At 39.1% G+C, this 13,062-nt stretch overlaps 1 protein-coding gene across 2 annotated transcripts; it reads right to left on the minus strand.

Annotated features, from left to right (window-relative positions):
• Positions 1-261: 261 nt before the first annotated feature.
• Positions 262-12,831, minus strand: LOC116998841 (inducible T-cell costimulator-like). 2 transcript variants are annotated; one of them, XM_033064973.1, is made up of 7 exons: positions 12,751-12,831; positions 7,093-7,131; positions 4,916-5,085; positions 4,747-4,807; positions 3,172-3,281; positions 2,489-2,579; positions 262-1,955 (listed from the first exon to the last, which is right to left on the minus strand). In XM_033064973.1, exons 1-6 carry the CDS (start codon positions 12,827-12,829, stop codon positions 2,490-2,492), a joined length of 549 nt encoding a protein of 182 aa, XP_032920864.1. In that variant the 5' UTR covers positions 12,830-12,831; the 3' UTR covers positions 262-1,955; position 2,489. The 2 variants fall into 2 exon arrangements, with proteins under 2 accessions (XP_032920864.1, XP_032920863.1); XM_033064972.1 differs by having other exon boundaries at positions 4,747-5,085.
• Between the last annotated feature and the right edge of the window lie 231 nt (positions 12,832-13,062).

The following is a 13,062-nucleotide window of genomic DNA, read 5'->3' on the forward strand; positions in this document are numbered from 1 at the left end:
TCCTGTTACCCACTAAAATGCTATACAGGGATAAATTGCCCTGCACTCTCTCCTCATTGTGCTGTGGATTTCACTGAGATTAATTCTTTCACAAAACATGCATGCATACATGGACATTCTTATGGACACATATGGCATAATTTTAAAATATTTTATTAAGAATAAAAATATATTTTTCCAAAAAGAAAGGAGTAATGGAACCTGAGACTTCCAAAAGGTTTGTTATAATGAATATAAATCGTTCATCTCACCAGTGCAGCATGTATGTATTTTGAACTGCTTTGTACAGACTTCCACATTTGTCATTTATCCAGCAGCATCCCAAGGCAAACCTCAAGTTTTTTCTTCTTTTGGAAACTCTTTATTTCTTGAATTTCCTTCTAAGTCTTGTGAAAGGTTCCAGGGGATAAGACTCTCCACTCTTGTATAGGATCTTGCATCCAGTCGTTCTCATAGGTGGTATATGTTAGCTATTTTCACCAATAATTTTCAAACACAATAATTTCATCAATATTTCTTTTAATCATGACAACAGTGAATTTATGGATGCACAGAGGTGAACTTAGTTTGCTGGGGAGGTCAAGTAATTTGTCAAAGAATAGTGGGAAAAAATGTGATGTGACCCAACACATCAGGGCTCCCCTCTCCAAACTCTGCTTAGGAACTGGTTAGCTGAGCAGGGCTGTGCAATTGGCAGTCCCCACCTCATTTGATGCTTTACTCATTTTCATTTGCGTAATGTCACAGTTAGCAGTTTGCACCTTCTCTCCGCAGTACTTCTGGGTATCCAAGCGTTTGTTGAGGAAACCACTGTTCTTGATTTACCAGCTCATTTCCTCCTCATCCCCATTTGCCTACCAAATTTGAAACCAGACTTCTGTTTGCAGACAAGCAGGTCATGTATCTCTCTCAATAGTATCCTCTGACCAATATTTGAGGTTTTCTAATGTATTACAGAGAGGTTCAGAACCAATATACTGCTCTGGTTCCAGCAGCCCAAAGGTGTCTGGCAAGATATGCAGGCTGGATTCACAGCTGGTCATTTACGGTCAGTTTTCCTGGATTTCACGTGGAACATGAAGGATTGATCATTTCATTCACACTGAAGGCAGTGAGCAATTTGAGGCAGGTCAGGTAACCCCTGAACCCTCTGGGGTTGTAAAGGTTTCATGTCAAACCACAAGAGGAAGATAATTGCAATGCAGAGTCCATGAATATATTTGCCATAGGAACTGTATTGTGTTTACGCTGCACATGACTAGAAGAGATTGTGCCTCCTAGTTTAGAGACAGATCTTGTAGGTTTGAATGGACTCAAGGAGCAGATGTAGTTCTAATATATCCATCTTGTAGTACATTCCTCTGTTAGTAAAAGCATTCAGGATTTAGTTAAGTAAGAGGAGCCCCAAGGTGTGAAAGATGTATTGATAGCACAAATAGGAAAAATGCAGATGCACATAACTGAGGCAGTGTGTCATGGGGAAGGCTCTGCTGTACTCTCTCAGGTTTTGTTCCTCTGCTACACTAACCCTAAGAAAAGGGCATGTGCAATACATGGCATTATGGCTGTACCACAAGGATTGGCTTTGGAGGTAGTCTTTTTTGGTTTTTTTGTGCTCAGTGGAAAGTTTATCATAAAGGAGACTAGAAAATAAAAGTTCGGTCTGTAGCAGCACTACAGGAATCTTACATTTTCTTCAACTGAAAGCTGACGCCTTTACCACGTGGTCATCATTTCATGTCCGAATCAGTGGATCAGGCAGGGTGCCAGTTCACAAACAAGGGTAAAGCAAAACACAGCTCAGAACAGTACTACAGTGGGTGCCACATGACAGAGCACAGGGCCAGCATGAGAGTTCAGGGAGACTGGGAAAGGTGGGAAAATGCTGATTTCCCATTATCCAAGTAGCTGGAAAACTCTGCTCCCAAAATTTCCATGCCACAAGCAACTTATACCTAGAATAGAAATGGAGAATCAGTTATGTGCAGCACCCATATATATGAATAAGTCCAAATTCTGCTTCTGTTCAGTATCCAAAACTGCTTGTGTAGTAGCTTCTGTAGGCCTTAAGTAGTTAGGAAGCTCCTCATTCTCTACGGAATATTTGCCCTTAGCCAGTAACACTCATAAATTTAGTAAACCACTTCCCCACAGAGATTTTGGGTATCATACATCATCTCAAGAATCTGAACAGAACAGTTGTGCATCTCTTCCTCATGCATAAGATCATTACTTTGCACAGATGTGAAGCAGTGGCATTTCCAGGAACCAGCCCACCAGTTATAATTCAAAAGATTTCCAGAGATTTTTCATTTAGTTTTGTCTTCCTTTGACATAGCAACATGAATTCCATTAACAAGGCATTATAACAATCCCATCCAGTCACCCACCCACCCAGAATCAACGGCAGACACAGCAAGCAGTTCTTCCCCTCCCAGAGAGCCTTGCAACAGACACAAGCAGGGCTTAAAGCCAGGCTTAACACAACCTCAGACTCTTGGTTTTTTAGCTGCGTTCACTGCTGCCATGGGCATGTATTCGCTGTTGTACTCGTGAGAGCTGGATTCACACTTCTGATTCTGCCAACAGAGAGAAAATGCCATGAATTTAATTTGTGGCCACTTACCTTTGCCCCTCCTACCTTTGTTGGCTAAGTAGGGCAGTTACTCTGTTTTCAGTGGAAGCATGAAGGTCAGAATAGATATGTCAAATTCACATTAAAAACGTGGAATAAAACAAACTGAAAATTAAAAACACACATTTCCCAAAAGAAAAGCTAATGTCCGTGGTCTTTCTTCTTTCCTGAGTCAAATCTAAGTGGTTTTGCAGCAGAACAGTGTTGCAATTGCTCCACTGATAATTGTTTCTCCTACTTAAAGAAAACAATCAGGTGAACTGCTTACCAAAGTAATTTTGCTGACTTGTGCAGCATTTTTCCTCTTTCCTTTGGTTTCAAGCCTTTAAATCAATAGACAATTCTGCTTCAGAAAAATTAAATCTGAGCTACTGTCATCAAGGACTTGAAGTTCAGTGGTAAATTACAACTCTTTTTATCAAAATATACAGCATACACTGAGTGCGTATGTGCCTGTCCTGCTCTCTAAATCTCATTAAATCAAGTTCCCCATCCTTTGGAAGAAGGATCCTGCATAATCTCATATATTTGCTCACCTTGTTCCTTAAGCAACAGGCCACGACACAGCAGATACAGGAAATGGCAAAAATGATCAGGCCGATAATTACCCATGACACGAGTCCAAGTGAAAAGCAGTCCTCCTTATCTGAAGATGGGGAGGCAAAAAAAAAGTAATTACTGATAATTTTCATTTTTGCCTTCTACAGATAAGTTCAATTCTTTTCCCACTTCGTATTAATAAATTAGCAAAAGTGAACTCTGAAGAAGGAGTTTGCTGAGGTGAATTGCCACCTCGGTAAAGTGTATTCAGTAGGAAGCAGAAGATGACATTTTTTCAGAAAGAGAGGGGAAACTTGGTACACAGTGCTGAAAGTGTAAAGTGAAAAGAAACCAAGCCAGGCTTGAGAGTATGCTGAGGAAGAAAAGAAAAGAAAAAAACAAACAAAAACCAGAAAAATCCTAACCTCCAACATGATTTTTCAGATCTGAACAAGGTTTAAGTTTACATGCAGTAAGTACCACAGATTATTTAAAGGGCAGCCTGATCAAGAGAAGAGGGGACTTTGGTAGTTGTGTTTAGATAGGGAGGCCAGCTGAGGTACTCAAGATTACCCTTGCCCAGATCTGGAACAAAATATGACAAGATGTGAAATAGTTAGAAAAAGCTCTGAACATCTGACTATCCATGCAAGTGGAAATGGACACTGCAGACAAAACCAAATGTCACAGCTTGATTCTGAGAAACTTTTTAAATACAGAAATGATTGAGAGACAACTTGACTCAAGCATATAATTGCTATAGCATTTCAGCTTCTATCTTTGTTTATTCCTGGTGTTGGGAGAGAGGAGAAGAAAGCAAGGGAAGGACAACAGGCAGTACCATGCTGCAACAGAACTGTATGAAGAACCAAGAATTGATGTGAGCAAAACCATTAACTCTTTCAGTTTAGTGTGCTAAAGAGCCACTGAATGAAAGCCAGGTCAAAATTAAAGCTTGGCCAGTTAGTCTTCTGGAGTTAGTCCAAGCCCTTCTCAGTAAACAGCCAAAAATTCTGAACAGCTGTGGATCTCTTCTGCTCTAAGGCCCTAAAGCTGAAGGTCTGCTTCATAGAGGTGAACACCACCTTCTTCATACCTCAATGCCATCTGAGAGTTCCATATACCACTACTAGTATGGATATATTGGCGATCAATTTTCTCTAATCCTTGGCTTTTGAAAATAGCTCTCTGAATGGATTTTTTTCCCACTAGCTAGATGTGATCTTAACATTTACACTCAGTAACTTTAAAAATAGGCAAGAGAAATTGTTATTGTAGGCAAAGGAGAAACTGCAGTACTCAAGCTGTAGTCGAGCTAACGGGTGCCACCACCACTACGCAAAGCTCAGCATAGCCTGCAAAACCTGCCCAAGAAGGTGAATAAATATGGAGAGGATATGCTGAGCAGTGTGCCAACACAGCTCTACTATTACCAGCCCCCTGCTAAGCAGTTTTAAGCTGTCTGGTAATTAGCTGTGTGAACTCTCATCACATTTTTCACTGCAGCATAGCTATGCCCAGGGTCTACTTATCAGTAAACCAAAGTGAGGGGAGAAGAGAATTAAACTTACCTTGGATGTACAAATAACTTTCTTTCAGACAGCAATCTATGTAAGGAGGAGGTAAGAATATCTGCAGGTAGTAGGTATAAACGTCAGTATGTTTTCTTTCCAGATTTTTAAGAATGAAAGTGGTGCTGTTACTTGAATTCTGTGTCTGACAGTAGCTGACTTTACTCACGGGGGTAACTTTCTCTTTGCCCAAATGGAATGCACAGATTTCCTTCTTTTCACGCCCTTTGAAGAGAGTCATGCTGAACTCACTCACATTTTGGGGGTTGGGAAATGTGAAACTGAAGTTTCCATTTTCAAATTCCACTATCACCTGGGCATCAGAAGCATCGACCTGATCTGAAGACATGAAAACAGTAAGTATGGTCACACACATAGCAGTGAAAATAATTCTTAAAGTGCTAAGAAACTCATTTAAACAAAACAAATGAACTATGTGATTGTAATTTAAGGCATGTAAATACCCAGAACAGTCTGGCTGTGAAAAGCAGTCCTCACAATGAGATACCAGTGCATTATTCTGGTTGTGCCAGACATTACTGATAAAATAAATGGGTCCTGGCCTCTTATCTTGTCTAAGGCTGGAGAGATTACTGTAAGCATTAGATCAGTAATTATCACTTTGATAATATTACTTATTACTAAAGCTACTAAATGGTGAAGTTACTAATATTACTTAACAGCATCAGTTACTAGATATTGTTTAAAGGCCCCCTGGACCAAACACTGTATAGATGTATAACCCCTGTCCCAATGTCAGATTGTCCTATTCATAAATAAAACAAGTGGGACAAAGATGATAACAATAAAAAGCTATCTCTGGTTTATGGTTTGTAATCTGTGCCCTACTGAACATGTATTATAAAATCATTTAGATTAGAAAAGACCCTTAAGATCAAGTCCAAGCATTAGCCCAGCATTGCTAAGTCCACCATTAAACCGTATCCCTAAGTGCCACACAGTCATGCCTTTTAAATTCCTCCAGGGGTAATGACTCTACCACTTCTCTGGGCAGCCTGTTCCAATGTTTGACTGCTCTTTCAGTGAAGAAATTTTTCCTAATATTCTGTCTAAATGTCTCCTTGTGCAACTTGAGGCCATTTCCTCTTGACTTGTCACTTGTTACTTAGGAGAAGAGACTGAACCCTACCTTGCTGCAGCCTCCTTTCAGGTAGGTGTAGAAAATGGCAAGCTCGCCCCTGAGCCTCCTTTTCTTCAGGCTAAACACCCCCAGCTCCCTCAGCCACTTCTTTCATCACCTCTGTTGCCTCCTCTGGACCCACCCCAACAGCACAATGTCTTTCTTGTAGAGGGGCCCAAAGTTGGACACAGGATTCAAAGTGTGGCCTCACCAGTGCCTAGTACAGCATGACAGTCATTGCCCTGATCTTCCTGGCCACACAATAATTGATGCAGGCCAGGATGCCACCAGCTTCCTTGGCCACCTGGGCACACACACTGGCTCGTGTTCAGCTGGATGCTGACCAGTGAGTGCCCTCAGGATCTCTACCAGGGTGCTTTCCAGACACTCTTCCCCCAGCTTGCAGGGCTGCCTGGGTTGTTGTGAGCCAAGTGCAGGACCTGGTACTTGGCCTCGTTGAACCTCATAAAATTATCTCGACCCATTGATCCTTCCTGTCCAGAGCCTTCCTATACTCCCACGTAACACTTCCACCTTACTTGGTGTTGTCTGCAAATTTATTGAAGGTACACCCCTCGTCGAGGTCATTGAACTGGGCCCAAAACTGAGCCCTGGGGAACCCCACTTGGAAGCAGCCACCAGCTTGATGTAACTCTATTCACCACCACTCTCTGGGCCTGGTGACCCAGCTAGTTTGATGATGTAGCTGAAAATTCAAAATGGGATGTGAACCACAAGCACCTACATGATGCCTTAACCACAGGACCTGACTTGTCTTTGTGGAATAGATAGTAATTTGAGACATGATATAAAGTTTCAACCTAATTACTTAGATGACTATAGGACCATATTTGCTCAGAAAATGGAAAGCGTAGAGAGCAAAGGTTACTGTGTGCATGTACATACATGCAATCCAGAAATCCCATTTGACCCTCCCAAAATCTCTATGAAAAGCTCTCTGATGTTGTATGACTCTCATTTTACAAACTTCTTGGGGAAGCAAAGAAAGTGAACTGGTCAAAGATGTCCTGCTACCTCACAATTTGACTTTGTAAAGTCAGCAACCAATAGCATATAAAACTCCCTCAGACAAAAATATGTTAAAATGTGCAGTAAAAAATGGCAGCTTTTTCCTTTAAAGGTTGTGTTTTCGGATGTAGAAAGGCATTTAAAACCATAAACCAAAATAGGCAAATGCATCTTACCTATGTTTTTGCATGCACGTAATGAGCAGCTGTCAAGTCCTGAAAAATACAAAAATTGTTTTCTGCTTAAAATTCAAGAAGAGCAATGCAGGAACAGGGGGTTGACCATGCAATGTTAAGATACTGAAGCTTTTTATAATTTATATCATCCTATCTGATCCTTTCTGTGCTACACTCTAAAGTCATATGATACAATAAAAGAATGAAATATAAAAATCAATGTAGAAAGAAAATGCCCAAGGCAAGAATTTATTTTGATCATACATATAACGTTCACAAATTCTTAAAACACCTTTGCAAAATAGTATGTGTACTTCAGAAATAGAACTGACATGAAAGTAAAATTCTTTCACCAAGATACTGAGAAAATCTGCCTGAAATAAAAAAAGCATATTTTTGTTTTCTCATGAGTCCTGATTTTGCAAAAAGCCAGCATTATATTTTTCCCAGACCGAAGTACTCATTTCCATCAATGTTTGTTGTGCTTCCCCCACTGCTTGACACAGCACCAAAACATCTTATAATTATCTTGATGATGTTCCAATGCATATATCAAGAAAACATTCAAGCAACACATATGGTTTTGTTCCTTTTCCAAGAGCAACTTTTTCTCTTATTTTTCATAGGTGATCTTCATTACAGAACACAGACATATTTTTAATAATTGTTCTGTTTTTTAAACCACTGCCTCCATCACCTTACACTATGGCAACATTTCAGAACGGTTTGTATGTCAGTACCAGCAACATAGCACAGGCTGATAGTGTTTCCTTTGGAACTTTTCATTTTGCAGTGCCGTAAAATTAAATGCTCAGATAGGTAGATAGATAAACAGAAAAATATTCTATCTGCTGTTCCCGTTTTCTGGTAGCCTGAGTAAGTTCTTTAGATGCTGCTTAGAATGAAATGTATCTACATCAGGATTTTATGATGCTAAGGAAATACAGGGTACATACTTAAAAACTTTGATGCACCATCCCATTCTTGTTACAGCTACATGGTAGTCTAGATAGATACACAGAGTAAACCCCCAGCTGTGCCAGGTATTGCACTGATTGCATAGTATAAATAATCTTTTTTGTCCAAGATACCTGTTATCTTTGACATTTGGCCTGTAAATACACAGAGACATAGGGTCATTCTCTTTTGGCTAGCTTTATATGATCTCAATTCTTTGAGTCTTTTAGCGTTCATGTTTTTTCCTTGTTTTGAATTCTTGCTCCTCAGTTACTGCCATTGGCAAGGGCATTAAAATGAATGATACTCATTTAAGATACCTTTCGTGTGATACAGAAGCCAATGGACTTCTGGAAGACACTTTGCAATGCTCAGATAGAGAGCAGTAGAAACTGTTATCCCTTCTTGATTGATTTACCATTTTCCTAGTTATCCAGTTCTTTCTGGTTTACTGGGCACCATCAGCACCCTTATCTAATTCAGTGACAATTCTAATATCTGTACTTCTCTCAGGACTATTACTTAAGTGTATGATAACAGACAAGATATTTAGCATCTTGTACACTGGTGTGAAGATAAGGCAGGGAAAACACACTGCTTGCCAAGCCACAGTGAAATAGAGCTCTAGAAACACTGAAGACGCAGACAGAAAGTGCAAGCCCTTGAAATTTTACATGGTCTGAAAAGATGAAAATAAAGGTTCAAATAAATAAATAATTCTTGATTACTTATATGTTGCATGATGAAAGAAAATAGTTGCTATGAGAACGTCATTTGAGATAAAGGTCATTTAAAATGCTCTGTAGTTTGACATCCTGTAGTTCAGTGACACATACCTTTAAAATTAGGCCAAACACCCAGCAAATTATTTTGGGAAGGGAAGAACAAAACAAATGTATAGCAGAAGCTAGGGAGCATGATAAATGCATAAACTTATCTGATACTTTTGAGAAGCATCTACCTGGAGTTGAAACCTCTACATTTGTCACTGGTCTGGTCACCTGAGAGGAAAGGCAGATGCTGACTCTGTCAGGGCAGCTACAGAGCAAAGTGGTGCCATTCCTTCAATGTCCCAGAGGGGCCTGGGACAACCTTATTATTAGCACTAAAGTAACATCATCATATTTGTTTTCTCTGTTTGTCTCTGAGAATAGTTCAATTTGGCTGTTAGCTAATGACATTACCCTTTCATACCATGTGGGTTAAAATGTTTGTCAGAGATCATGGTTTTAATCCTTGTTTTTAATGAAAAAGGGCAATGAGAGGTCTTTAAGCATTTAGTTCATGTGACCTTGTGGCAAGCTGAAAGATTGTTTTGTGTCCTCTCCAACCCAGAAGCCTAAAATGCCCTGAATAAGCATTTTGGTAAGTGGGATGCAATTACTATTCCTCTGAAACAAGCGCCCGTAGAGAAGAGTGTGTGTAGCATAGGACAAAGGCAGCACATTTTAGAATTAGATTAACAGTGCCTGAGATTAAAACACAAAATTGTCTACATGGATGACCACAATGGGTGACAGCTGATATAAATTTCCAACTCACTAGCTATTCTGCATCACCTCCTAATTTGAATGCACTTGCTGAATACTAAAAAGTTGCTCATTCCCCTTCCCAGTGTCTGACTGCTGATCATCTGTGCCCATTGCACCCATTCATTCCTAGGTAATCATACAGACCTGTAGCACTCTGTTGTTAATGGCCGGACACATTTGGCATGTTTCTTGCTAAGCTCCAGTCAGAATGAATGTACATTTAGTAGAATGTGAGATAGGAACCAGGGCTTTAAATATCCAGTAATATTGAGACATTCACTGACTAATTCTCCCTAACTCTATCTCAAAAATATGTGAACAAAAGTATACATTATGATACTGTTGAAATTGAAGAGAAGAATTTCACTAGTTCAGCAGTAAAAATGCTTAGATTTGGCTGTAAGATTCTTTTCTGTTATTTTTCATTTAAAAAATTATTCAATTGCATATAAACGTTTGAGAAAAGAGGAAATAAATCTTTAGTTTGTTTCCTAGAAGTATGACAATGTGGATTTGCAAGGAATTGTTCCTGGCTCACCTGATGTGAAGCAGAGTGCCCAGACAAATATTGTGGTTTAGATATAAATCTAAGAGATTACTATGTGTATGAAAGTTGTGTCTTGTTATGTTTAACTCTGAAGGAGAGCTTGTGTGTGTGTACATTTGTGTATGTGTATTTACAGTCATGTACATTTCCATCTCAATTTCATCTTCAGTGCAGCAAGAAAACCTTTTGGCAGAAGTTTGGGAATTTCTATGGTAGTGTGCTTGGATACTGAGGCCAATGAAAAGTGTGTTATTTTCATTTTAATAGGATTGCAATTTTGAGCTTTCTAGTTATTCTTTGGCAGACCCAGCACTATCTGAAAACACCACCAATCTGTTATGATTTTGGTCCTAACAGAAGCTTAAAAACCATTTTCAATCACTTTTCAAGCTTGCGGTTTAGGCCAGTAGAATAGAATAATGTTACTTGGTTTTCTTGCTGTTTGTATGATCTGCCCCAGCTCTCAGAAAACAAATTTACAGATTAAAAGAACAAGCGTATTTTCACCTGTGTGTGTTTTCCTCTGAAGATGAGAGAGGAAAATGCAGAACCCACCTTTAAAACAAACACATTTGCTTTGTTAATACTACGTGCATCATGAAACTATACATAGCTTTAAAGTTGTTACAATTTTGAACTTTCAAGGCACTCTGAAAGATGACAGTGTCAATTTAGTGTCATTAGTTATATGCCTAAAACTAACACATTCTATCTTTTAAGAATCCATGATTAAGAGAGGAAAGAGTCTTTGCGGGCAAAGCAGTAGCCAGATTTATTCTAGGAAGCCATCTTTAATCTGAATTATTTCAATGATATAACTTACATTGAGAAATACTGAAATTCATATAAAATATACCACAGAAAGAACAACCAGTGTTGATACTATTTCAGAAGCCCTTCTAAGAAATTACTATGGTTTCCTCCTGTATTGACAACAGGAGATCCGTGGGTAAAGAGTGATAATGCTTTGCAAATGTTGGTGTGCAGAAACTCATATGCAATGCTTCATAGCAAGAGCTTCAAGTGTTGTGGAATCCCACCTACAGCTCAGTACTCTGAAATCCTATTGCCTGTGTTTCTCTGCAGGCAACAGAGAAGCTCCCTGCTCTTATGAACAGTTTCTTTATCACAACTGGGTTAGCAAATCATAATGCACATATGCACACATACATATCACCTCCTGTGATCTATTTACATCCAGACATTACAAGTTATGCTGAGAACACTGTAAAACAAAAAACATGAGAGACACCATTTCTTCTTACACACAGTCTCTTTCTCTTGTCATCTCCTTTCCCCAGTCCCCTGCCCAAATCCTATCCTCCATATTTGAAGGAAGGGAGAAAGAAGGAATAAATGCTGGTATCAAACAGAGCAATTATTTGCACCCTTAAAATTGCAGCTTATTTCTTCCCATGAGGAATGGCTTTCTAGGTAGCTTCAGTCTTGTGTAAAAGCATGCTGGTCAGGTATTCATGCTAAACTGTCTAGGTGAGAAGTAACCATACTGAAAGGATTTTTTGTTAGCAGATTTAGGAAAAAAATTCCAAAGAGAACTCGCTTTAGGGATACTGATTACAATTACTCTTTCTTGTGATTTCCCCCATCTTTTCATTCCATCTGAAAATTCAGTATACTATCCACAGATTAGTTAGCCTTCAAAAATGTATCTGCATTACCTAAAGAGCTGAAAACTAGCTTTTATTTATAGGAAAACTGAAGCTCTTCCTGAAACCTCAGGAGTACTTAAGTTGTATCCCTTTTTCACTAGAATTTTGGAAACAAATATTTAATAGCCCTTGACATGATCATCAAAGGAGCATATTTAGATGGTGTTTAGTAACTGTACACACTGAATCTCAGATCTTACTTATAAGATGCATCATACCAAATCCTCGGAAAGAATATGTATAGAAAAAAAGGCTCTTCTTAATCTGATATTATCTGTATTTCCATGCTGACCCATTAATATGTGGCTTTCAGAGATGTTACAGACAAACTTGTGATATTTTACTTTACATAGCTAGGATAAAACACTGAATCTTGTTCAATGCTGCATCCATATTTAAGGCTGGAGTGAGATAGGTGCTGTCACTGTGCACCTTCTCAAACACAGCATAGGAATTCCATGCTTCCTTTTAAGTCTGCTTTTCAAACATGCACCTGAATGTTCTCATCTAGTCTTCTATGCCATACACATTTTGCATTGTATAAAAATTCCCTGTCCAAAAGAGAGCAGGTTTAAATATTGATAACTTGGTTTCTTTTTATTATTCACCATCATGCTGCTACGAGATTTTATATCCATCAAAGGAAGCTGGCTGGAGCACTACAATCTAAACAGCTAAAGGCCAACAGTGAGCAGATGAGCTAAAGAACATAAACAATGAAAACTTGTACTTTTTAGTTTCAGAGCAAATGTCCTATGCTGGCAGGAATTATCTTCCCATCAACTCTAATGATGTTAAAATTGAGAGCAGTCTTTTTGCAGCTGTTACCCTCCATTACCTTTATTCCTCCAACTCCTTGCTATCATGCTCCATTTACTGTCTCACATCATTGGCTAAGTTATATTCTATAGAGACACCTACTGCAAGGAGAATAATCCAAAATGTTACTCACCATACAGGGCTTCAAACTGAAAGCAGAGGACACAGAAAGTTACAGCAACCGCCTTCATGCCTGCCTGACACAGAGGCATCAGCCTTCTGTCTACTGTGAAGATGGGAAGAACACATGGGTAGAAAAGGAAGTGGTTTGTGGGCTCTGGGGAAAATTGTAAGATAATCAGAATGATTTTAACATTTGTCACCTGACTACATTACAGCTATGTCAGCATTAGCTGTTGCATGTACCTAGTTTAATGATGATTTTTTTTTTTTTCCCTACCTAATGGTTTGTTGTCGCAGACAGGAGGATGAAAGACTTTCTGAC

Source organism: Catharus ustulatus, chromosome 7, assembly GCF_009819885.2.
Source record: "Catharus ustulatus isolate bCatUst1 chromosome 7, bCatUst1.pri.v2, whole genome shotgun sequence".
NCBI classification, from domain to species: Eukaryota; Metazoa; Chordata; class Aves; order Passeriformes; family Turdidae; genus Catharus; species Catharus ustulatus.

Excerpts from the sequence above, each read along its gene's own strand:
- LOC116998841 (XM_033064972.1), bottom strand. The coding sequence starts at position 12,829 with ATGCCTCTGTGTCAGGCAGGCATGAAGGCGGTTGCTGTAACTTTCTGT. Across the intron at positions 7,132-12,750 it reads TCAGTTTGAAGCCCTGTATG|GACTTGACAGCTGCTCATTA; the intron begins GTGAGTAACATT and ends TGTATTTTTCAG. Across the intron at positions 3,282-4,746 it reads AAGTTATTTGTACATCCAAG|ATAAGGAGGACTGCTTTTCA; the intron begins GTAAGTTTAATT and ends CCCCATCTTCAG.